The sequence below is a fragment of the Hemiscyllium ocellatum genome, chromosome 7 (assembly GCF_020745735.1).
Source record: "Hemiscyllium ocellatum isolate sHemOce1 chromosome 7, sHemOce1.pat.X.cur, whole genome shotgun sequence".
NCBI lineage: Eukaryota > Metazoa > Chordata > Chondrichthyes > Orectolobiformes > Hemiscylliidae > Hemiscyllium > Hemiscyllium ocellatum.
This window is the reverse complement of record NC_083407.1, coordinates 66,694,903-66,721,742: the sequence shown is the minus strand read 5'-3', so window position 1 is coordinate 66,721,742 and position 26,840 is coordinate 66,694,903. Positions and strand designations below refer to the sequence as shown.

The 26,840-nt window shown below is 42.5% G+C and overlaps 2 protein-coding genes across 3 annotated transcripts in view; one reads left to right on the top strand and one right to left on the bottom strand.

Moving 5' to 3' along the window:
- Positions 1-6,523, bottom strand: part of scrn3 (secernin 3) — a 29,070-nt gene extending 22,547 nt beyond the window's left edge. Inside the window, exons 1-3 of one of the 2 annotated variants that reach the window (XM_060827312.1) lie at positions 6,247-6,523; positions 4,596-4,770; positions 1,023-1,204 (exon numbers count right to left, since the gene is read on the bottom strand). In XM_060827312.1, the coding sequence (XP_060683295.1) occupies positions 1,023-1,204; positions 4,596-4,742 (329 nt within the window). In that variant the 5' untranslated portion in view covers positions 4,743-4,770; positions 6,247-6,523. The remainder of the gene's footprint in view (positions 1-1,022; positions 1,205-4,595; positions 4,771-6,246) is intronic. The other variant, XM_060827313.1, reaches the window with a different exon arrangement.
- Positions 6,524-6,570: 47 nt separating this feature from the next.
- cir1 (corepressor interacting with RBPJ, CIR1) overlaps positions 6,571-26,840 on the top strand; it is a 65,232-nt gene continuing 44,962 nt past the window's right edge. Inside the window, exons 1-5 of the mRNA XM_060827315.1 lie at positions 6,571-6,967; positions 12,697-12,791; positions 20,978-21,051; positions 21,192-21,202; positions 21,314-21,372. Of these exons, the coding sequence (XP_060683298.1) occupies positions 6,896-6,967; positions 12,697-12,791; positions 20,978-21,051; positions 21,192-21,202; positions 21,314-21,372 (311 nt within the window). The 5' untranslated portion in view covers positions 6,571-6,895. The remainder of the gene's footprint in view (positions 6,968-12,696; positions 12,792-20,977; positions 21,052-21,191; positions 21,203-21,313; positions 21,373-26,840) is intronic.

Below are 26,840 nucleotides of genomic sequence, written 5' to 3'. Positions count from 1 at the left end.
ATTACTGAACGCATAGAAAAAAGAAACTTCTAAAGAGGGCATTTTCAAACCAGATACAGTTTAAGTATAGTCATAATACCAGTCTTGTGCTTTGGCTTATTGATTAATTTGGTTTATCAATTATAAATAAATTAGTTTTAATAGTTACAAGCAGCAAAGCATATTTATCTGATCGTACAGTATTTACTACTTTACAAAGAAGATAGCAAAACAATGTTACCTGAACGTCTATTCTACAATTTCAATCATTATTAGTCCTATGGTATAACATGAAGACATAATTCATGGTACTTATAATACAAGTCACTTTATTAGGAGAGTTGGATGATATATGTGAGCTACATATTGCCTTGAGCACAATGAACTCAAGTTGCTTCAAGCAAAACTATATCCAGAAGTTACTATAACTAGATCTCCAAACACAAATACACAAATATCCTCAGATAAAAATACTTCCATGGATCACAAATTGATCTGGTGATATTTGGTATATCCATCATGATCTATATTCTACCCCAAGCTGTACCAAAAAGTCAGATTTATTCAGGATGCATAATTCTGAAGGATTCATCTAAGCCCTCTGATTAGTCTTTCCCCACATTCACATTGCTGAGTCCAGGTTGACACAATCATTTCTGAGCTAACGTCAAAACTGCACAGGTGTTGACAACATGGATTTTGTCACTCCTGGGAAATGAAGTCGCACTAGAGCACAAATAGGGAACAAGGAGGAAGCACTGAGTTTGACTCAACACTAGGAACCCAAAAATGCCTGGTGTTCTGGAGAATTGTAGCAAAAAGCCACCGTCTTGGAGACATACTTGTAAGAACTGCAGTAAATAACATCATGAATTTCAAGTGGGGACACAAACCTTGGAGGGAGCAAGATGACTGACTGAATAATTCAAACCTTTCTGCAAGACAGAGGTATAACAGGCAACAGGAAATTTCTGCAGGAAATATATTCAGCTACCTTAAAAAAATGTATCAGTCAACTTGCAGTAAAATAAATTAAGACAAACCTGACTAAATCCATGCCCAGAAGGGCTTCTTTGTCACTGGGTTTTTCTTTTCCCCAGACTGCTTCATTGCCAATGCATACTCCATGTTCATTTGCTCCCATTTCAGCACCCCATAACCAAGATGGACGGCTAAGAACAACAGCATGTGTCTTTCCAACTTGATCAATCTTTATGTATGTGCACTAGAGTATAAATGAAATTACCGTAACTTGTCATATCTTCTCACAGCATGACAGTATGGAATAGACAAAATAATTGATGAATGATTTTATATTCTGGTAGCTTTATTTAAAAACATTTCACTAAAACATTTGCATAAATTAATCTAGAGACATTTAATTCTTAAGATAGCTGTGTAAAAGTGCCAGCCCAGTAGAACATAATCAACATAAGATATAAAAAATAACAATGCAGAGAAACTTTGTGATGTTGCACAATGCAAGATCAGACAACCATGGATTCAAGTGCATCCAGTCACATTTCGTGAAAATATTGAAAAATTAATCTCCACACATTAAAGAAAGCAAGATTCCTGTCTGTTATTCTATTGGTCCACATTGTTAAATATATCTCATACCACAGTAGTTTATGACTCATTATCTCTGTATTGTAATTTTTGGAGAAAATTTAGAAAATTCCAAGTTACTCTTCATTGGGAATGTTATTCAATCTAGGATGTGGGGTAATGTCAAAAAGAGATATATGTGTGACTGTGCATAGAGACAGCACAGAGATTCAGGACTCTGTGTAGAGAACCTTCAAGTTCCGAATTCTATCCAATAGATGATTACTATTGAAACAGCACAAGATACAATGACAGCAACTCAGTTAAAGGTGGTCCTGAACAACATTATTCATATGAAATGTAAATGCTGAAATAAACTGTCTGGTGTAAATTACCTGTGTCATGTCAGAACCGATATTATTTCTATAGTATTACCTATGCAAAACTACAAAGCAATGAAAAGGAATAAAACGCATACAGACTACCTTGTCCTGGGATTATCATCATTAAATACCAATAACCATAAACATCTTCCTTTGTCCTCGGTGTGCTTCCAACCAATAGTTTTGTCCTGATTCCCACTGATGATGATGGGGACCTCAGAGGGAGGCCAAGATGGATCATCCACTAGACACCTCTGGGCTAAAGATGGTTGAAATCGCTCTGGCCTTGCCTTTTGTACAGTGTTTGCTGGGGATCCACCATCATTAAGGATAAGATATTTATGGTACTTAATCTTCTAGTTAACTGCTATTTGTGACTGCAGAACTTTAATCTGATCTGTTGATCTTTGAATATCTTGGACAACGTGTAGTATTGCTGCTACACGAAGTTGGTTCCTGATTTTTATTCAAATTTGTTTTTGCTTTTCTACACTTCTCATTGAACTTGAGTTGGTCCCTTCACTTGATAGCAATCACACAGTGATTGATAATGACAAGCCATGAGATGACATATTGGATTGAATATAACTCTGCTGTTATTCCACCCACACCCCCCTCACCCCCATAATGCCTCAAGGATGCCCAGTTTTAAGCTGGTAGATCTTTTATAGTACATGTGAGCAAGTAGATTAATTCAGTTCTGTGATCCTCATAATTACATGTCCTAGAACTGGACATATGGGCTTGAACTTAGGGGGAACTTGGGAGAGGGAAGCTGCAAAAGGTTTAGCTCGAATTATGTCTACACAGACAGTGATAGACCACCAGGGAAGGCAACAGAAGCAGTTTGATAAATTGAACATATTTTAGGAAGCAGCCAATTTGAAAGGAAATAGGTTTTGGAAAGAGCCAGAGAAGAGTCCTGAAGAAGGGTTACACCCAAAATGTTAACTTCTCCGCCACCTGATGCTGCCTGGCTTGCAGTATTCTTTCAGCCTCCTGCTCATCTACTTGGGAAGAGCCAGACAGACTACATCATATTTTCTAGTCCTGTACATTCCTAGGCTTTTGCATCTTTTCTAAATGGTGTGAGGTTGCAGAGCTCCGAAATGCAGAGATATGTATCAAGTGCATAAATTACTAATGATTCACATGCATGTACAGCAAGTAATCAGGAAAGCTAATAGAATGCTATGAAGGGAATTCAGTGCAAGAGTAGGGAGGTGGTGCTTCAGTTATGCAGGGCAATTGAGAGACCACATCTGGAGTACTGTGTACAGTACTCAGCACCATATGTACAGAACAGAGAAGATTTATGAGACTAATATCTGGAATGAGCAGATTGCCTTTTGAGGAAAAAAAGCCTGGATCATTTGGAATTTAGAAGAGTCAGAGGCGACTTAATCGAAACATATAAGATTCTGAGGAGATGTGATCAGGTGGATGTCGAAAGGAAATTTCCTCTTATGGGAGTATCTAGAACTGAGGATCATAGTTTGAAAATAAGGGGTTGCCCATGAAAGACAGAGATGACGAAAGTTTTTGTTTCTCTGAGAAGGGTGATCATCTTTGGAATTACCTTCTTCAAAAGGCAATCGATGCATAACCCATCTTTATGTTTCAGGCAGAGATAGATTGATTCTTGATTACCAAGGGAATGAATAATCAGGAATACGCAGGAATCTAGAGTTGAGGTTAAAATCAGATCAGCCATGGTCTTATTGAATTGTGGAGCCGCTCAAAGGGCTGAGTGCCCTTTTCTTGTTCCTTGTTCAAATGTTTACTTATGAAAATACATCACTAAATGTAATTTTATTTAAAACATATATGATCAATACTGTGGTTCTGTTAAGAGTAATAACACTCAGAGAAAAAACTCCTGATGAATATGAGCTGGCTGTTGGAAAGCTAAATGTAAAACAAATACTTCAATAGAGAACTACGGAAGTCTTCCATAACTATTTGAATCACGTACATTTTTAAATTTGGGTTAACACATAGAAGTGTAAGTAAGGCCATTCGGCCCATCGAGTCCACTCCGCCATTCAATCATGGCTGATGGGCATTTCAATTCCACTTAACCGCATTCTCCCTGTAGCCCTTAATTCCTTGTGACATCAAGAATTTATCAATCTCTGGCACATTTAGTGACCCAGCCTCCACTGCACTCTGCGGCAATGAATTCCACAGGCCCACCACTCTCTGATTGAAGAAATGTCTCCGCATTTCTGTTCTGAATTTACCCCATCTAATTCTCAGGCTGTGTCCACGGGTCTTGGTCTCCTCACCTAACGGAAACAATTTCCTAGCGTCCACCCTTTCCAAGCCATGTATTATCTTGTAAGTTTCTATTAGATCTCCTCTTAATCTTCTAAACTCCAATGAATACAATCCCAGGATCCTCAGCCGTTCCTCATATGTTAGGCCTACCATTCCAGGGATCATCCATGTGAATCTCCGCTGGACACGCTCCAGTGCCAGTATGTCCTTCCTGAGGTGTGGGGACCAAAACTGGACACAATACTCCAAATGGGGCCTAACCAGAGCTTTATACAGTCTCAGTAGCACAATGGTGCTTTTATATTCCAACCCCCTTGAGATAAATTCCAACCCTCTTGAGATAAACCCCTCTTGGGTTAGTATGACTTAATGAATTTCTGATCAAAAGGGATATAAATGTCTTACCTCAACCTGATCTCCTAGTTGATAGGTTGCCCTAGGAAAGAATACAACTTCCTGGACTTCATCCGAAGGCCTGTTTGAGTTCTTTCCAAAAATAATCTGATTATCAACTGTTGCTTGAGGTAAAGCCACAAACGTGTGACAAGACATTGGAGGATATACGTTTCTGAAAGCTGTACTGTGGAAATGAATTACGAAATAAAAAAACTAAAGTAATATTCAGTGCAAAACAAAAACCCTTTTCCTTCTGAAGGTTTCACTTGAATAAAACCTCTTTCAACAAAATGGAGTCAATACACGTTGCTGAGTTGAAATCCCCAATATTAATTCTGCACCAGTTTGATACAGGGACACACTTAACAGGAATTAAAGCTTTAGAATGAAATCGTCACGGGGGTGGGGGTGGCAGAGTTTCTCCAAATGTTCACAGTTTTAACAAGCCCAGGACTTCATTTGGGTGAGCACTGGAACCACAAGTTTCTTTTTGATTCAAAGTGGGCATCTTGTACAGCGCCATATCTGCTCCCAGGAGGACCAGTTCCACCATAGAACACACCAGGTGGCCTCCTTCTTTAGAGATCGCAATTTCCCTTCCCATTTGGTTAAAGATGCCCTCCAACGCATCTCATCCACATCCCGTACCTCTGTCCTCAGACCCCATCCCTCCAACCGTAACAAGGACAGAACGCCCCTGGTACTCATCTTCCACCCTACCAACCTTCGCATAAACCAAATCATTCGCCGACATTTCCACCACCTCCAAACAGACACCACCATCAGGGATATATTTCCCTCCCCACCCCTTTCTGCCTTCCGCAAAGACCTTTCCCTCCGTGACTACCCGGTCAGGTCCACGCCTCCCTACCATCCCATCCTGGCACCTTCCCTGCCACTGCAGGAATTGCAAAACCTGCATCCACACCTCCTCCCTCACCTCCATCCAAGGCCCTAAAGGAGCCTTCCACATCCATCAAAGTTTTACTTGCACATCCACCAATATCATTTATTGTATTCGTTGCTCCCGATGCGGTCTCCTCTACATTGGGAAGACTGGACGCCTCCTAGCACAGCGCTTTAGGAAACATCTCTGGGAGACCCGCACCAATCAACCACACCGCCCTGTGGCCCAACATTTCAACTTCCCCTCCCACTCTGCCGAGGACATGGAGGTCCTGGGCCTCCTTCACCGTCGCTCCCTCACCACCAGACGCCTGGAGGAAGAACGCCTCATCTTCTGCCTCGGAACACTTCAACCTCAGGGCATCAATGTGGACTTCAACAGTTTCCTCATTTTCCCGTTCCCCCACCTCACCCCAGTTCCAAACTTCCAGCTCAGCACTGTCCCCATGACTTGTCCTACCTGCCTATTTCCTTTTCCACCTATCCACTCCACCCTCCATCCCCTGAACTATCACCTTCATCCCCTCTCCCACTCATCTATTGTACTCAATGCTATTTTCTCCCCACCCCCCTCTCATTTATCTCTCCACCCTTCAGGCTCTCTGCTTGTATTCCTGATGAAGGGTTTTTTGCCTGAAACGTCGATTTTACTGCTCCTTGGATGCTGCCTGAACTGCTGTGCTTTTCCAGCACCACTCTAATCTAGACTCTGGTTTCCAGCATACCGACGGAATTATAGTTTAACAGTACGAACATTACTGCAGCACTCGGGTTGGTCTTGGCGGAATAGACTCCGTCCCAATGTCACTCGATCTTCTCTCAATTAAAACAGAATTCAGTAGGGAAACTGAATCTTGATATTTGATAAACGCACGTGGATTTATATATATATATATAAAACAGCAGTGTCCCTGGCGAGGGCCTTGGATTAGTATCTGAAAGTTACTGTTTTCTGATACTCCCTCAGTTTACAGGGACTCCCTGCACGAACATGATGAGGTTTTCTCTGGGAACTGAAACTGAAACTGAATGTGAATCTGGACGTTGATTTGTTTGTCTTCCAGTGTCATGGTGGGACCGTCCCGTTATCACTTCCGGGACATTTCAATCCCACTTTAACAACATTCTTGTGTTTGGGGAATTGGCGGAACCGTCACTTTTCACGGGCTCACAATCCCGGGTTACCATCGGGAACCGCTTCCCGGGCACACACTCCGTGTGTTGGTGTCAGGGCGGTGCTGCTGCTGCTGCCCGGGGAGCCGCCTGCCCTCGGGCCCGAGGCCTGGGCTAGCGCCAGCAACAGGCCCCGCTTGATCCGCCCAGTACTTACCCCTTCCCCCCCAACCCACCTCGGTTCTGTTTGTCATCCCGGGGTAAACACCCCCGACCCGGCTCCCGGCAACATGGGCAAGTCATTCGCCAACTTCATGTGCAAGAAGGATTTCCACCCGGCCTCGAAATCCAACATTAAGAAGGTGAGCGGCAGCTGGGGGCCTGCTCCAGAGCACGGGGCGGGGGCGGGGGCGGGGGGTGAGGGGTAAAGAGGAGAGGAGGTGAACACGGTGATAATCCCCAGGATGATATCCCCCTCCCCTCAACCCGGGGGGTGCAGGGTGATACCCTCCTCCCCTCAACCCGGGGGGTGCAGGGTGATACCCTCCTCCCCTCAACCCGGGGGGTGCAGGGTGATACCCTCCTCCCCTCAACCCGGTGGGGGGGGGGGGCAGGGTGATACCCCCCCTCCCCTCAACCCGGGGGGGGGGGCAGGGTGATACCCCTCAACCCGGGGGGGTGGGGCAGGGTGATACCCTTTCTGTCCCCCACCACACACACGCGGGTGATAATCTCCTTACACGGGGACAGGGTAACAAGTACAACTATAATCACTCCCCCACCCTCAGACGGGGAGACTGGGTGATAACGTCCCTCCAGGACATGCGGAACAGGCTGATTGACTGACTTTCAAAGGCTGAGAGGGAGGGCAGGGGGAGCGCATGCACAGTTCATGTGGCTGCAGTTAGGGGGAACTAACTGTCCTTCATGTAGTGGTCTTCCCTGATGTCTTTCTCACACTTGCTATTCTTAATGACCATAACATTTAATATTCAATAATTGATATCATAAATGCGAACATGTATTATTCAGTCAGTAGCTTTAGAAATGTCAACACTACAGTTGGCCAATGTAGTTCTGAGGTAATAGGATGGAATTCTGTGAACAGCACACAACTTGCAGCAAACAGACGAAAGTCTGACATACTTTCCTCATTCCTGAAGAAGGACTCATGCCTGAAACAGTGGTATGGTATTGAGGGTGCATTAGAGGTTTGGATTAGGAATTGGCTGGCTGGGAGGAGACCGAGGGTAGTAGTTGATGGTAAAGGTTCATCTTGGAGTGCAGTTACTAGCGGTGTTCCACAAGAATCTGTTTTGGGACCATTGCTGTTTGTCATTTTTATAAATGACCTGGAGGAGGGGCTTGAAGGCTGGGTGAGCAAGTTTGCGGATGATACGAAAGTCGGTGGAGTGGTGGCGAAGAAGGATGTGGCAGGTTACAGTGGGACATAGATAAGTTGCAGAGCTGGGCAGAAAGGTGGCAAATGGAGTTCAATGTAGCTAAGTGTGAAGTCATTCACTTTGGTAGGAGTAACAAGAAGATGGATTACTGGGCTAATGGTAGACTACTTGGTAGTGTGGATGAGCAGAGGGATCTTGGTGTCCGTGTACACAGATCTCTGAAATTTGCCACCCAGGTAAATAGTGCTGTGAAGAAGGCATATGGCGTACTGGGCTTTATTGGTAGAGGAATTGAGTTCCGGAGTCCTGAGGTCACGTTGCAGTTGTATAAGACTGGTGCGGCCTTATCTGGAGTATTGTGTGCAGGTTTGGTCGCCATACTATAGGAAGGATGTGGAGGCACTGGAATGGGTGCAGAGGAGGTTTACCAGGATGTTGCCTGGCATGGTAGGAAGGAAAGGCTGAGGCACTTGGGGCTGTTCTTATTGGAGAAAAGAAGGTTTGGGGAGATTTGATAGAGGTGTACAAGATGATTAGGGGTTTAGATAGGGTTGACAGTGAGAACCTTTTTCCGCGTATGGAGTTAGTTGTTACTAGGGGAGACAGCTTTAAATTAAGGGGAGGTTGGTATAGGACAGATGTTAGGGGTAGATTCTTTACTCAGTGGGTTGTGAGTTCATGGAATGCCCTGCCAGTATCAGTGGTGGACTCTCCCTCTTTATGGTCATTCAAGCGGGCATTGGATAAGCCTATGGAGGTTATTGGGCTAGTGTAGGTTAGGTAGGCTTCGGTCGGTGCAACATCGAGGGCAGAAGGGTCTGTACTGCGCTGTATTTTTCTATGTTCTATGAAACGTCAATTCTCCTGCTCCTTGGATGCTGCCTGACCTGCTGCGCTTTTCCAGCAACACATTTTCAGCAAAGTCTGAATGTGCACTGCAGTTGGACCTGAGGAGATATTTGGGCAGATGTTGCAAGGAACACTTACGCTGCAAAAGGATGAATCAAACTGTCTCTCTTTGAACTCAATGACAATACTATCATTTGAGTCACTAGCAGTAATGTTCTGTACCACAATTGATTAGAAACTTGACTAGATTAGCCATATGAATACTTTTGCTACCAGAGCAGGTCAGAGCATAGGAGTTCTACATGTGAGAAACAAAGCTCACACACTTCAATAATTTCAGTCCAAGACAAAATCTGAATCAGTAGTGTCCTTTATGTTAGTGTAAAAAGTGAGGTCTGCAGATGCTGGAGATCAGAGCTGAAAATGTGTTGCTGGTTAAAGCGCAGCAGGTCAGGCAGCATCCAAGGAACAGGAAATTCGATGTTTCGGGCATAAGCCCTTCATCAGGAATGAGGAAAGTGTGTCCAGCAGGCTAAGATAAAAGGTAGGGAGGAGGGACTCCACCACTCCACCAAGGACATGCAGGTCCTTGGACTCCTCCATCGCCAGAACATAACAACACGACGGTTGGAGGAAGAGCGCCTCATCTTCCGCCTGGGAACCCTCCAACTCAGATTTCTCCAGTTTCCTCATTTCCCCTCCCCCCACCTTGTCTCAGTCGATTCCCTCGAACTCAGCACCACCTTCCTAACCTGCAATTTTCTTCCTGACCTCTCCGCCCCCACCCCACTCCGGCCTATCGCCCTCACCTTGACCTCCTTCCACCTATTACATCTCCATCGCCCCTCCCCCAAGTCCCTCCTCCCTACTTTTTATCTTAGCCTGCTTTCCTCATTCCTGATGAAGGGCTTATGCCCGAAACGTCGAATTTCCTGTTCCTTGGATGCTGCCTGACCTGCTGCGCTTTAACCAGTGTCCTTTATGTTACCCTTGCAAGAGGGTGTGATGTCCACTGTCTACAAGGCAAGGGACACACACACTGAATTCAATTAATACACGATAATTATATAATTTGGTTCCCTTTTTTATCCCATTGCTCCTCCCCGTTTACATCTTCCACTTCTCTCACACCGGCACCCATTACTCCTGTTTATCTCTTGCCTTATCCGGCCTTGCCTGTGACAAAATGCTTATATCTGGCCTCACAAGGCCGTTTGACCTCATCCCGTTGTGGGTCATTGTTAGGCATATCCTTTCTTCACCATTATCTACTCCCTCCATCTGTGCCTTCTCCTACCATACTGATCCTTATGACCTTCTAATTGGGGTTTGTTCCTGTGTTTCTGTAAAAGTGGGAAACAGATGCTTATACCTATTGTTTGTACAGGCGTATCTAGCTTAACTTCCTCCCCTCACAGCATCTTATCTATTTGTTTGTAATATCTACCATTGTTTTGCAGTCACATTTCATTCTTGCATACAATTGTAGCTAATACAAAAAACAATTGTGTATTTCCTCCACATCTTTTCCATTCTTGTTAACTCAGCTCTTGGCTGAAACAATTACACACTGGTGTGAGTTCATTTACCTTGCATAAGTAATTATAATTGCAGAAGTAACACTACTTTCCCTATATCCCACATACAGCAGATCAGTTATCTCCTGAATCCCCAAAGTATGTCACTAGTCTTCAAGACAGATGTCAGGAGTGGTGGAATACTTTGCCTGGATGAATGCAACTCCAACAACATCGAAGAAGCTCAATATATCCAGAACAAAGCAGCCTCCTTTATTGGCATTCCAAGTATCGTTTTGAACATTCACTTCCTCCACATTGATGCAGTTTGGCAGTAGTGTGTACCATGTACAAATATTAACTTTACAAGGTTCAATTGGTAACACATTACAAACCTGTGACTTGTTTTCAGATCACCATCAGAAGTCCAATGCAAAACTCACCCCCAAGTTTCCGCAACCACACACCACCAACCCCACGAAAACTAGTCACCCTACACTACCTGTCATTGTGTCCCTGGCAAGATCTTGACCTTACCATTAATATAGGCTTCATCACTGCCTGTCTTCTGGAATACAACACTGCTCTTGGGAACAGGTTTTCTTTCCTGTGAGGCCAGAAGTCCATCTCAAGTCAACATGCCCTGATGTCTATTACCAATAACTTTTACTTGTGGTTGGGTGATCGAATTCTATTTAAACTGTAAATATGAAGAAAATAGATCTGCGAGTTGAGGAAGGAAAGAGAAGCTAGAACTGCAGGCTAAGGTGCTAATGATGACCATAATGATTTGATTTGATTTATTGTCATGTGTATTTTGTTACAAAATATAGTGAAAAGTGTTGTACACTGTCACTACTCTCCAGCGCCATCTTTAAACACAAAAATAAATTAAAACATGGAATGTAAAGGCAGAAAAATTAAAAAAAAACTGTTCAACTTTATAGTCCTTCTTGTTAAGTGCTCCACCATTGATCCTGTGGCAAGGCATGCTGCTGCTGTTGCAATGAAAGTCACCACTCTTTAGCGCTATCTCACCTCCACTGAGTCCTTGCCAATGCAGATGCCACTCTACTAACCTAAACTGACTCTGCCACCACCATGAGCCTGCTTCGGGCCCACCTCACCGTTGCAACTGCTGCTGATGCTGCTGGTCCAAATTTGCCTCTTCCACTGTCTCCGTGAATTTGTGCCGGACGCAGGTGCTGTTGGGTGTGCAACAAATTCAGCGTAAGCATAGGGATTCATTGCAAATGTAGCTTCCTGATATTGTGCAGTATTGTCAAGTGTTTTAACTCCCCTTTTGGAAGTGCAGTGCTTTATAAACTCAATACAACCCAGAAATAGTAAGTGACAACCCTTTGTATAGGGACATGTTTTTCAGTGTCTGCCAGCAGCTCTGAATTTCCTCATCAGCTTTATAAGAGGCAGTCCCTACAATACCTCCAATTTAAAATTCTTCCTCATATGGCCTCCATTCCTAATCATTTCTTTAAACTTCTACAATCAAAAAATTTCTTGCACACTCCAGGATCTTGTACTTACCAGCCATCAGGGTTTTTGCCTTCGTCCACACAGGTTCCTTTGGAATTAAACGTATGTCACACTTTGGTTTTCTCCCCTTCTCTAACTATCCATAAAACACATCAATTTGTCCAGACGTTTGGTCATTGTTCAGATCTATTTCTTCTCTGTGCTGAGTGTGTCTTTTTCCATGTACATGAAGTGTAGAGTGAGGTTTTTATCATCAGAATTGCTACTAAAATGGAAGTTGTTTTTGCTGTTACCTATCTTCAGTGTACTTTTTTCTGGATGGTTTGAAACATTATTACCCATATCTTGGTCAATGTAATTATAACCTACGTTTTATGTTTTTGTCTAATACTATTCAGATGGCTGTATTTATCAACCCAGTGAGTGTGCAGTTATAGTTTCAGTGCTTGAAATTAGGGTTTATTTGAATAAGTACTTATGAAATATATTGCTTTATAGTTTTGGATCTGGAGGTTTCAAAGACTGAGTTTGTTCAGTGACATAAAATCATAACGTTATATATATTATTCACAACCATGGAATGTAGAGAAATATAACAATTAAACATTGCAAGAGCTCACTAAATGAATCACTTGATATTCTGCTTATATTTTAGTGATGCTGGTTAGAGACATATCTTGACCAGACTCAAGACGAACTCCCTTAATGTTCTGTGAGATTGTTTATGTCTACTTGAGAAGACAGTTTAGATCTTTGCTTCATACCATAGTTATCAGAACAGAAGTGTTGTGTTGTTTATAGAAGTGTAACTTTATATCTTTTTTTCAGGTATGGATGGCAGAACAAAAAATTTCATATGAGAAAAAGAAACAAGAAGAACTAATGCAACAATATGTAAAAGAGCAAGAAGTATATGATAACAGGTTTGAATTTGTATCCATTGTATTGTTTTTGATTTCTTAATAGTTAACGCAAATTGTTAACTTGCACTATTAAGCCTGGGTTTTCCACCTGTCTTTCTATCTGCATTTCCTCACTCCTACAAACCGCTGCCATTTCCACCATCCCCAATAGACTTCTCCACCACCCAATTTCCCCAACTCAAATCAGCTGATTTTCTGTGGATAATTTTCTGGGAAACATGGGCATAGAAAGTTGGGGCCAGTGCCTTATTTTGAAATAGTATAAACCTAAGTCTCAGTTTTTTTTAATGAAAAAAAATGACGCTGCAAGATTTTACACATTAAAACAGAAGAACAAGCGTCAAACATGGCAAATATTAAATACCTTTAATTGCCAACACTCTAAAATGCCAATCAAAATATGTTAAACTTGAATTAAAGGACAAATTATAAATCACACATTTAAATGGCAAATACAGATTGTTCTGCTATAATGAGCATTTTGTTAGCATGAATTCACTGTAATGCAATTGATGAATTGGGGACACTGTTTCTAAAGCATGAACTTTTAAAATAGGTTTTGGCTGTAATGTGATTAGATTAAATTAGACTCCCTACAGTGTGGAAACAGGCCCTTCGGCCCAACAGGTCCACACTGACCCTCGGAAGAGTAATCTAGAACATAGAATATAGAAAAATACAGCGCAGTACAGGCTCTTCGGCCCTCTGTTGCGCCGACCAAAGCCTACCTAACTAGCCCAATAACCTCCATATGCTTATCCAATGCCCGCTTAAATGACCATAAAGAGGGAGAGTCCACCACTGCTACTGGCAGGGCATTCCATGAACACTCAACCCGCTGAGTAAAGAATCTACCCCTAACATCTGTCCTATACCTACCACCCCTTAATTTCAAGCTGTCTCCCCTAGTAACAGCTGACTCCATTAGCGGAAAAAGGTTCTCACTGACAACCCTATCTAAACCCCTAATCATCTTGTACACCTCTATCAAATCTCCCCTAAACCTTCTTTTCTCCAATGAGAACAGCCCCAAGTACCTCGGCCTTTCCTCATACAATCTTCCTACCATGCCAGGCAACATCCTGGTAAACCTCCTCTGCACTCGTTCCAATGCCTCCACATCCTTCCTATAGTATGGCGACCAAAACTGCACACAATACTCCAGATGAGGCCGCGCCAGAGTCTTATGCAACTGCAACATGACCTCAGGACTCCGGAACTCAATTCCTCTACCAATAAAGCCCAATACACCATATGCCCTCTTCACAGCACTATTTATCTGGGTGGCAACTTTCAGAGATCTGTGTAATTGGACACCAAGATCCCTCTGCTCATCCACACTACCAAGTAGCCTATCATTAGTCCAGTAATCCATCTTCTTGTTACTCCTACCAAAGTGAATGACTTCACACTTAGCTACATTGAACTCCATTTGCCACCTTTCTGCCCAGCTCTGCAACTTTTCTATATCCTGCTGTAACCTGCCACGTCCTTCTTCGCTGTCCACAACTCCACCGACTTTCGTGTCATCCGCAAACTTGCTCACCCAGCTTTCAAGCCCCTCCTCTAGGTCATTTATAAATATGACGAACAGCAATGGTCCCAAAACAGATCCTTGTGGAACACCGCTAGTAACTGCACTCCAAGATGAACCTTTACCATCAACTAATACCCTCTGTCTCCTTCCAGCCAGCCAATTCCTAATCCAAACCTCTAATGCACCCTCAATGCCATACCTCTGTAGTTTTTGCATTAGCCTACCATGGGGTACCTTATCGAATGCCTCGCTAAAATCCATCTACACCACATCTACTGCTTTACCCTCGTCCACTTCCTTGGTCACCTTCTCAAAGAACTCAATAAAGTTTGTGAGGCACGACCTGCCCTTCACAAAACCATGCTGACTATCCTTGATCACATTATTCCTATCCAGATGTTCATAAATCCTATCCCTTACAATTCTCTCCAAGACTTTGCCCACAACAGAAGTGAGACTCACTGGCCTATAGTTACTCGGGCTATCCCTACTCCCTTCTTGAACAAGGGGACCACATTCGCTATCCTTCAGTCTTCTGGCACTATTCCCGTAGACAATGACGACATAAAAATCCAGGCCAATGGCTCCGCTGTCTCCTCCCTAGCTTCCCAGAGGATCCTAGGATAAATGCCATCAGGCCCAGGGGACTTATCTATTTTCATCCTTTCCAGTATTCCCCAGACCTCTTCCCTACATACCTCAAGGTCATCCATTCTAATCACTTGTGACTCCATATTCACATCAGCAACAGTGTCCTGTTCCTGAGTGAATACTGATGAAAAGTATTGATTTAGTGTCTCTCCAATCTCCTCCGCCTCCATGCACAACTTCCCACTACTATCCTTGACTGGACCGATACCTACCCTAGTCATCCTTTTATTCCTGACATACCTATAGAAAGCCTTTGGGTTTTCCCTAATCCTACCAACCAAGGACTTTTCATGTCCCCTTCTCGCTGCTCTTAGCTCTCTCTTAAGATCGTTCCTGGCTACCTTATAACTCTCAGTCGCCCCAACTGAACCTTCACGCCTCATATTTACATAGGCCGCCCTCTTCCCTTTCACAAGGGATTCCAATTCCTTATTAAACCACGGCTCCCTCACAAGACCCTTTACTCCCTGCCTGACTGGTACATACTTATCAAGGACACCCAATAGCTGTTCCTTTAACAATCTCCACATATCATTTGTGTTCTTCCCTTGAAGCCTATTTTTCCAATCCACGCATCCTACGTCATGCCTCACCGCATCATAATTTCCCTGCCCCCAGCTATAACTCTTGCCCTGCAGTGCACAGTTATCCCTCTCCATCACTAGAGTAAAAGTCACCGAGTTGTGGTCACTGTCCCCGAAGTGCTCACCTACCTCCAAGTCTAACACCTGGCCTGGTTCATTACTTAGAACCAAATCCAATATAGCCTCACCTCTTGTTGGCCTGTCTACATATTGTGTCAGGAAACCCTCCTGCACACATTGGACAAACACCGATCCATCAAACGAACTCGAGCTATAGCTTTCCCAGTCAATATCTGGGAAGTTAAAGTCCCCCATAACAACCACCCTGCTACTTTCACTCTTCTCCTGAATCATCCTTGCAATACTTTCCTCTACTTCTCTCGGACTATTAGGAGGCCTGTAGAAAACTCCTAACAGGGTGACCTCACTTTTCATATTTCTAACCTCAGCCCAAACTACCTCAGATGGCAAGTCTTCCTCCATCATCCTTTCCACCGCTGTAATACTATCCTTGACAAGCAATGCCACACCTCCCCCTCTTTTACCCCCATCTCTAACCCTGCTAAAACATTTAAACCCTGGAATCTGCAACAGCCATTCCTGTCCCTGTTCTACCCACGTCTCTGTAATGGTACCAACCCACGCTGCAAGTTCACCTACCACGATGGCACAGTGGTTAGCACTGCTGCCTCACAGCACCAGAGACCTGGGTTCAATTCCCACCTCAGGCAACTGTCTGTGTGGAGTTTGCATGTTCTCCCCGTGTCTGCGTGGGTTTCCTCCGGGTGCTCCGGTTTCCTCCCACAGTCCAAAGATGTGTGGGTCAGGTGAATTGGCCATGCTAAATTGCCCGTAGTGTTAGGCAAGGGGTAAATGTAGGGGTATGGGTGGGTTGCGGATCGGTGTGGACTTGTTGGGCCGAAGGGCCTGTTTCCACACTGTAAGTAATCTAATCTAATCTTATTTCTTATACTTCTGGCATTGAAGTATACACACTTCAAGCCACCTTCCTGTTTACAGGCACCTTCCTTCGAGATCGATGCCTTGTTCCTAACCTCCCTACACTCAAGATCCTGTACCCTAAAGCTACAGTCCAGGTTCCCATGCCCCTGCAGAGTTAGTTTAAACCCTCCCAAAGAGCACTAGCAAACCTCCCCCCAAGAATACTGGTGCCCCTCAGGTTCAGGTGTAGACCATCCTGTTTATAGAGGTCCCACCTTCCCCAGAAAGAACCCCAGTTGTCCAGAAACCGGAATCCCTCCCTCCTGCACCATCCCTGTAGCCACGCATTTAACTGCTCTCTCTCCCTATTCCTCGACTCTCTATCACGTGGCACGGGTAACAAACCAGAGACAACAACTCTGTTCGTTCTAGCTCTGAGCTTCCAACCTAGCTCCCTGAAAGCCTGCCTAACATCCTCACCCCTCTTCCTACCTATGTCGTTGGTTCCAACGTGGGCCACGATCTGGGGCTGCTCCCCCTCCCCCTTAAGGACCCGGAAAACACGATCAGAGACATCATGTACCCTTGCACCCGGGAGGCAACATACCAATCGTGAGTCTCTGTCGCCCCCGCAAAACCGCCTATCTGTGCCCCTCACTATTGAGTCCCCAATAATTATCACTCTACCTTTCTCCACCCTTCCCTTCTGAGCAATGGGGGGGCAGGCTCCGTGCCAGAGGCCTGAACCTCGTTGCTTACCCCTGGTAAGTCATTCCCCCCCCCCCCAACAAGTATCCAAAACGGTATACTTGTTCTTGAGGGGAATGACTGCAGGGGATCTCTGCACTGGCTGCTTCCTCCCACTCCCCCTCACTGTCACCCATCTGTCTATAACTTTCGGAGTAACTACTTCCCTAAAGCTCTGATCTATGACCACCTCTGCCTCCCGAATGATCCGCAGTTCATCCAGCTCCAGTTCCCTAACACGGTCTTGGACGAGCTGGAGATGGGTGCACTTTTTGCAAGTGTAATCAGCAGGGACGCTAATGGCTTCCCTCACCTCATACATGTTGCAAGAGGAACATTGCACTGCCTTCGCTGCCATCCCTCTAAAAGGTAAACTTTAAAAAAGCTAGATCTAAACAAACAAGCAAAATGCAGCACTTACCTGCTTACTACAACGGGTCTTATTAGGTTAGAGGAGGAGGGCGGGTGGGAGGCTCTACCCCTGTAGTGCCTCGGGTTCCTCGCCTGCGCGCTTATATAAGAAGAAAAAACCTTCCCAGGTAAGCTAGCGCGATACCAGCTTCCAGATCCGCTAGGCGCTTAAAAAAAACTTTAAATTTTAGCCGTTAAAAAACAAAAACTGGACTATACCCGTGACTTAAAAAGAAAACCACCAGACAGCCGTTACCTGCTCCGCCGAGAGAGTGAGGCCGAAGGCTTGAAGCTGCGCGCTTATATAAGAAAAAAAATCTTCCCAGGTAAGCTAGCGCGACACCAGCTTCCGGGTCCGCTAGGCGCTTAAAAAAACTTTAAATTTTAGCCGTTAAAAAACAAAAACTGGAGTATACCTCCGACTTTAAAAAAAAACACCACCAGACAGCCGTTACCTGCTCCGCCTATTTCCATCTGACTAATGCACCTAACACGATGGGCAATTTAGCATGGGCAATTCACCTGACCTGCACATCTTTGGACTGTGGGAGGAAACCGGAGCACCCGGAGGAAACCCGTGCAGACACGGGGAGAATATGCAAACTCCACATAGGCAGCCACCCAAGGCTGGAGTTGAACCCAGGTCCCTGGCGCTGTAAGGCAGCAGTGCTAATCATTGAGCCGCCGTGCCTTCCTTTACAATCCAACACTTCAAGCACTGTTTCTAAAGTGCGATTTTTCTATAATGTGAGGTTGCACAAGACCGCAATCATCATGTTATAGAACTACCTGTACAGCTGAGATAGATCTTACAACTATGCTTGTAATATTTACCACTTACCATGTATGCCATCACTCACAGTAACATAGTCCAAATTTCATCACAAAAACAAACAGATATATTTCTGTCTGTACAATTGAGAAATATGTCTCCCATGCTTCACAGATGTTTTGTGTTGAATTCCCTCCCTGAGGGCACTGTGGATAAACCTAAAGCACATGGACTGCAGCAGGTCAAGAATGAAACTCACACTACCTTCTCGAGCAATGAGGGGCAGGCAATGGCCAGCTAGTAGTGCCCACATCCCGCGAATGAATTTTTAAAAATCATGGAAATGTGTGTTTTGGTATCTGGTAAATATATGCAAAATGAGAAATAGCTTCTGCTCTAATTCCTGCCATTTGTAATTTCGGAACATGAGTCCTTTTTAGGTATGAGTTCCAAAAGTATACCTGAAAGTCGCCTTTCCTGCTGCTTTGGCTGGTTGCTGATTTGTAGGTTGGAATTTTAATGGGATTCTGGCCCAGTGCAGCAGAGTGTGGTTGTGGCAAAAGTAGCTGCAAGTGTTGCTACGACTGCTGCAGTTAATTTTGCTGAATCTGACAAGTTCATATGGCTCGCAAAATTTGTGGACCAGCTGTTACAGCTAGAATAAAAAGTGAACTGCAGATTCTGTAAATCAGAAACAAAATCAGAAATTTCTGGAAAAGCTCAGCAGGTCTGGCAGCATCTGTGAAGAGAAATGAGAAGTTAACATTTTGGGTCTGGTGACTGGGGAAGGACCTGAAACGTTAACACTGATTTCTCTTCACAGAGGTTGCCAAACTTACTGAGCTTTTCTAACAACTTCTGTTTTTGTTAGAGGCTGAATTCTAGTTTAAAGGCTGTGTTAATAAGATATTTAAAATACTGACCTGACATCTGCAAGCAGGTTTATTTGCATGCCTCAAAATGTACCCCAGTAAAAAATCAAAAGTGAAAGATTATGTTGGGATGTTGATGCACTGGCATTTTTGGATATTTAACCGCACGCTGAAACTTCTCCCTTGGCAGTCAAGATTCTATTACTGCTTAAAAGTCTGCAAAATTTTCCTTTTCAAAGACTTGTGGAAATCAAAATAATTTGTCAATTCAAAAGTACTAGATTTCTCTTCAATGTGCAGAGATAGCAGCGAAATAAACCACTGATGTGATTTGTGTAAAGAAACTGTCCATTGTTTATTTTTCACCTCGGATCTGCCTCTGGCTGGCTGCTTTTAGTTTTTTGGGAGCATAACTCTGGGAACTATACTTCTGTGTGACACAAACAAAATACCTTTTTGATACAAGCAACACTGCTCCAGATGGATATTCATATCATGGTCTGCATCTTCAAACAGCAGCAATTATCATCAAGATTGTTGCAGTTATACCTACACTTTTACCCTTTGTACATCACTAGCATTTCTGATGCTGGATGCCTCAGAAATGCACACAGCATACATTCAATCCAGCTGAATCCTTGTAGTGTAGGAGAGTCAAGAGAAGCCAAGCCACGCCCTAATTTGAACAGCAGTAGGTGTCATACTCTGGTAAATTAATTCATTTATTAATTGCTGTGGGACATTTAAATAACTTGAGTTTGAGTCAGATAAGTGTGTTTTTAAAAAAAAAACTTGAGTTGAGATAACTGGGTGAGGGGCCAGGATGTGTAGGCTGGTACAGTGGCAGGGTAGCGAATATGAGATTAGTTTTATCCTAAGCCAGATTTTATTTCCTCCAACTTTTCCTGGTTATCAATTTGTGTATGTGTGTTGGGGCCCTCTGCAGTTTGATTCTAACTCAGTGATGTGTTTTTGGAGGATTTCATGTTTTGGGTAATTGCCCAGTTATTTGAACCTCCTGGCAATTACCACAAACTCAGCGCTTATGAAGAGTCCAGACATGTATCTTTCAGGGTACATCTGGTCGCTACCTCTCCAGAGATTGGAACATGAAATAATTTGGGAATGAAGTGTTGAACAAATGGCATCTTGTAGTTTGGCAAATGATGTGAGACCAATTTAACAGAACATTCTGATCAAAAAGCAGTAGCCCAATATCGCCAGATAGAAGAAAAATCACAAAAAAGGAAAGTCAGTGTAGCCCTTCAAAGCTAATTCCTCTAGTACCCCGACTGTCCCATTTTGATGAGAGAAATTATGTATAGAATATTACCAATATATTTATTTTTGCTACCTTGCTCGAGTGAAAATGACGCTCTTGAAAATTGCTCTAATTTTACATTTCGCTAACTTTCATTCATGTCCTCAGGTCTTCATCGCCTGCTTTACATTAAAATAAGCACATAGCTTTATCTTTTTCATGCTCATGCTGTTTAATATTTCACTTAAGCGAGACAGTTCTAGTACAAGTTTGTTTGTGCATACATATTCTGCGAAACAAATAGATACCGTTTTAAAATGAGCATTGATACATGAAAAGATGTAAAGAAGCATTACTATGTTTTGGAGATTAAAATCCTTAATATATGGAAAACTGCCATTTTTTTAAGGTTACTCATGGGAGATGAGCGTGTGAAGAATGGGCTTAACTTTATGTATGAGGCACCTCCAGGAGTAAAGAGTGGTAAGAGGTTTTAACAAGTGTCTTTATATTATCTGCATGTATTTAATTTTCATCATCTTTCTTTCTGTTTTAAGATTCTGTATTTATGTATACAGCAAGCTAACATTATTTCCTTTTTTCTAAATTGACTGGCAACAAAGAGAACAAAGAGGTAAGATTATATTGATAAATGTCTCCATTTAAGATAAATGTTTAAAAATTTGAAGAATTTTTTGATTTTAACATGTAATCATAGCTAAAGTGTTTGAATGTGCTGTTGCAGACAGAAGAAGGAGAGACTGAATACAAGTTTGAATGGCAGAAGGTTGCACCACGAGAAAAGTAAGTAGTGTTTCATGGCAACTGCTGACATCCCTCAACTTAAAAGATATAGGCAGAAATTCAAATGTTTGTTCGTTGTGAAGCTATTTTGGAAAACCAACCACACATTTCTGAATATTTATTAGTTTAATTTAAATTATGGACACTCGAGTTTGTCTGGTACTGATGACATCCAGTTTATAATTTTCCAGCTCATTTTAAATGAAATGTTTTACATTGGCTATTACAAATTTTACAGATTGAATAATTATGGATATTTTAGCCAGAGCCTCTGCTAATTCCTCTCTGATGTCTTTTAAATACCTTGAATTAATGCTATCAGAGTAACTTGAGTTAAGTTTTCTTCAGAATATTCTTGCCCACAATTTATAACAATTTTTCTTCATTTTTTTGCAATACACCTTCTTGTCACTTCTATTGTCATTTGTATATAAGAAAATCAAAGATTTGATGTTCCTACATCACACACAACTAGATTCTCTCATTTACCTCTGAATGCTCCTAACTGTTTAAAAGTACTACTTATGAGCTAATAAAATAAACCTTTTCCATTTCCAGGTCTATTGTTCTTTTACTGGTCCCTTTGTCACCTTCAACCTCACTTTAAATACCAACTACGCTTTATTTATATCTTCATGTAAGAACATAGAACCTAAGAGCAGAAATAGGTGTTGATCCTCTCGACCATTCAATGCGATCATGACTCATCTCATCTTAGCCTCAACTGCACTCTTCTGCCTGCTTCCCCATAACTTTCGACCCTTTGAATTTAAGGAGGAGATTCTTAATTAGCAATGTTCTGGCAACCACTGCATTCTGGGGTAGTTAATTCCATAGATTCATGACCCTTTTGAGAGAAGTTTTAATTCTGTTACCCCTTGCCCGTTGTTCCAGATTGCCCCAAAGAAGAAACATCCTCTCCACATCTACTTCTGTCAATCTGCTTTTGCATCTTATATACCTCAATTAGATTTCTTGTTATGTTTCTGAACTTGAGAATTAGGCCTAAACTGTTCAATCTTTCTTCGTAAGATAAACCCCTCATCTCAGGAATCACTCTAGTGAAGATCCTGTGAACTGCCTCCAATACAACTACATCCAAAACTATACACAGCACTCCAAGTGTGGTCTCGTGAATGCCTTGCAGCAAAACGTCCGTACTTTCATTCTCTATTCCTATAACAAATGCTAAAATTCTACTTATCTTCCTTATTACCTACTGTACCTGCATACTAGTTTTCTGCAATTTTATGCACGAGGACAGTCTGGTTCCTCTTGCATCAAACCACCCTAAACTTTTTCTCCATTTACCTTCCATCTCTGTATCCAGTCATTAATATAGATTGTAAATAGTTGGGGTCCCAAGGGCTGAACCCTATGACACACCACTGGATGCATCTTACGAACCAGGAAAAAACCTATTTATAGAGTCATAGAGATAGACAGCATGGAAACAGACCCTTCGGTCCAACCCGTCCATGCTGACCAGATATCCCAATCCAATCTAGTCCCACCTGCCAGCACCTGGCCCATATCCCTCCAAACCCTTCCTATTCATATACCCATCCAAATGCCTTTTAAATTTGCAATTGTACCAGCCTCCACCACATCCTCTGGTAGCTCATTCCATACACGTACCACCCTCTGTGTGAAAAAGTTACCCGTTAGGTCTCTTTTATATCTTTCCCCTCTCACCCTAAACCTATGCCCTCTAGTTCTGGACTCCCTGAGCCCAGGGAAAAGACTTTGTTTATTTATCCTATCCATGCCCTTCATGATTTTGTAATATGGTCACCCCTCAACTTCCAACGTTCCAGGGAAAACAGCCCCAGCCTGTTCAGCCTCTCCCTATAACTCAAATCTTCCAACCCTGGCAACATCCTTGTAAATCTTTTCTGATCACTTTCAAGTTTCACAACATCTTTCCGATAGAAAGGAGACCAGAATTGCATGCAATATTCCAACAGTGACCTAACCAATGTCCTGTAGAGCCGCAACATGACCTTCCACCTCCTGTACTCAATTCTCTGACCAATGAAAGAAAGCATACTAAACGCCTTCTTCACTATCCTATCCACCTGCAACTCCACTTTCATGGAGTTATGAACCTGCACTCCAAGGTCTTTTTATTCAGGAACACTCCCTAGGACCTTACCATTAAGTGTATAAGTCCTGCTAAGATTTGCTTTCCCAAAATGCAGCACCTCGCATTTTGCTGAATTAAACTCCATCTGCCACCTCTCAGCCCATTGGCCCATCTGGTCAAAATTCTGTTGTAATCTGAGGTAACTCTCTTCACTGTCCACTACACCTTCAATTTTGGTGTCATCTGCAAACTTACTAAGTGTACCTCTTATGCTACCATCCAAATCATTTATGTAAATGACAAAAAGTAGAGGACCCAGCACCAATCCTTGCGTCACTCCACTGGTCACAGGCCTCCAATCTGAAAAAACAACCCTCCGCCACGACCCTCTGACTTCTACCTTTTGAGCCAGTTCTGTATCCAAATGGCTAGTTGTCCCTGTATTCCGTGAGATCTAAGCTTACTAAACAGTCTCCCATGGGGAATCTTGTCGAATGCCTTACTGAAGTCCACACAGATCACATCTACCTCTCCGTCCTCATCAATCCTCTTTGTTAGTACTTCACAAAAACGCGAGGAATCAAGTTTGTGAGACATGATTTTCCACGCACAAAGCCATTTTGACTATCCCTAATCAGTCTTTGCCTTTCCAAATACATGTACATCCTGTCCCTCCGGATTCCCTCCAACAACTTGCCCACCACCGAGGTCAGGCTCACTGGTCTGCAGTTCCCTGGCTTGTCCTTACCACCCTTCTTAAACAGTGGCACCACGTTAGCCAACCTCCAATCTTCCGGCCCCTCACGTGTGACTATCGATGATACAAACATTTCAGCAAGAGGCCCAGCAATCCCTTCTCTAGCTTCCCACCGAGTTCTAGGGTACACCTGATCAGGTCCTGGGGGTTTATCCACATCCAGCACTCCCTCCTCTGTAATATGGATATTTTGCAAGGTGTCAACATCTATTTCCCTACATATCTTCCATATCCTTTTCCACAGTAAATACTGATGCAAAATACTCATTTAGTATCTCCCCCATTTTCTACGGCTCCACAGAAAGGCCGCCTTGCTGATCTTTGAGGGGCCCTATTCTCTCCCTTGTTACCCTATTTATGTTGACTTTGTTCTTTCTGTTTGTTAGTTAATCCTCTATGCAAGCTAATAAATTACCCTTACCCAATGTAATTTTATCCTGTGTATTACCTTTTGTGCAAAACATTATCAAATGCCTTCTGGAAGTCCAGATTTCCTGCACATACAGGATCCTTATTATGCACTTTACTTGTTCCATGTCTGAAAAACTCTAACAGACAGTGGAGATTTCTACTTTGCGATCTTAAATTCCTTCTAGAAGACCTTTAAATATACTTTTATCTGAAACTGTTTCCATTAAGAGCTACAATTCTTTGCTGCTCTCCTTACCTTTCCTGTATTTTTTCCAATTTCATGATGTCTTTCAACCTGACCAAATAGGCAATATACAAGTCATTCCGCTACAACACTTATTTTGTAACACAAGTGTGCTGTAACGTGATTGATGAACTGGGAACACTGTTTCTAAAGTGGGAACTTTTAAAACGTGTGTTGGCTGTAACGCGATTACATCATCAACACTTCAAGCACTGTTTCTAAAACATAATTTTTCTCTATAATGCAGTGTTGCACAAGAACACAACCATCACATTGTAGAAGAACTGCCTGTACCATTTGGGACCTCTGATTGTGACTTTGTAACAGAAAAATTTGTTATCCCTTACTACAGAGTTATTCAATGTTAGCACTCTGTTATTGTATTTGTTTGTCTCCCACTCTATATCGTGGACAGTCTTAATATTGTATAGAACCAACCTCCTCAGAGTTACTATCGCTATCCATCTAATACTGAACAGCACAAAAAAAACATATAGCACAGGAAGGGGCCATTTGGTCCCTTTTGCCTGCCAGCTCTTTTTAAAAGGTATACTGTTGATCCCACTCTTCTGTTGTTTATACATACATTTGCCTATGTTTTGAACAGCTTCCGTAACTTGGAACCCGCAGCTCAGGAACCTGTTTCATTTACTGTATCTGCAGGCATCCTAACACTTCTCTCTACATTATTCCCATCTTCTGTATTCCTAATACCATCTTGGATGCCAACATTCTGGAGAACGTAAACCAGAAATCAATTGTCCTTTATCTATCTTTATGATTGTAATATTCTGTTAGATCATCTCCCTTTCTTCAAAACTCAGGAAATAGGACTACCCAAAAAACTCAATATCTCCTCAGGCCAATCACTTCAACTCAGGAACAAGTCTAATGAGACTTTGTTGCACATCCTGTGGGGCAAGTTCATGCTTCTTTGGACGAGGGGACCAATAGTACACACAGCACTTAAGGTCAAACCGAACAATATCCTGCACAATTATAGTAACCTTCTTCATATGAATACTTCAATCTCTTTATGACAAAAGCCATAATACCATTCTCCTTTCTAATTTCTTGCTTAAGTTAACTTTCTCTGATTTATTTATAAGGGCTGTTAGCTCCCTCTGAATCCTAACATTTCCCAGTCTCTTGCCATTCAAAAATATTTTGACGTTTTTTTCCTATCAAGTGGTTAACTTTGTCACATTTAAACATTGGTGATGATTTTGCCCACTTACCTAAAATGTCTACATCTGTGTGCAATCTCTTCACCACTTGCTTACCCACCTAACTCAATATCATCAGCAAATTTGAATAAGTTGCACTCAGTCCCCTCGTCTAAGATTCTCATATAGATTGTTAGTAGTTGAAACTGAAATATTGTTTCTTGCAGTATTCTGTTAGGTACAGCCTGCTAACGTGCAGCATGTACCACTTGTGCATACTGTTTTCCATCCTGTAACCAATCCACAATCATATTAATCTAATTACTCTCAATGCTGAGTCGTAATTCATGTCATACTCTTTTATGTGCAAATTATAATACGTCCACTCTTTTTCCCCCTTTATCAATCCTACTAGTTACATTGACAACAAATGATTTGTCAAACTGTTTCTATTTCTTAAATTCCTGTTAATCTGATTAATCATGCTATGATTTTCTGTGTGCCCTGTTACCAAGCCTCAGATTCTTGCATTTTGCCTAATTCTAAATGTTCGGTTAACTGTCTTACAGTTGCCCATTTCCTTTCTTTATGCTTTTTTACAAAGTGTATTATCTTTGCTGTATCACCTTTCGATATCAATCAAAAAGTAGGATTTGAACAGCAACAAAAATGTGCAAATTGATCATTACTGTTTTGTTTAAAAGAGAAATTGCTTCAGGGAGCAGTTCATTTAGAGCCCCTTCTTGATTAAACAAGTCTAACTTGTATCTTGATTGTTTTATTTTTCCTGATATTATATTTGAC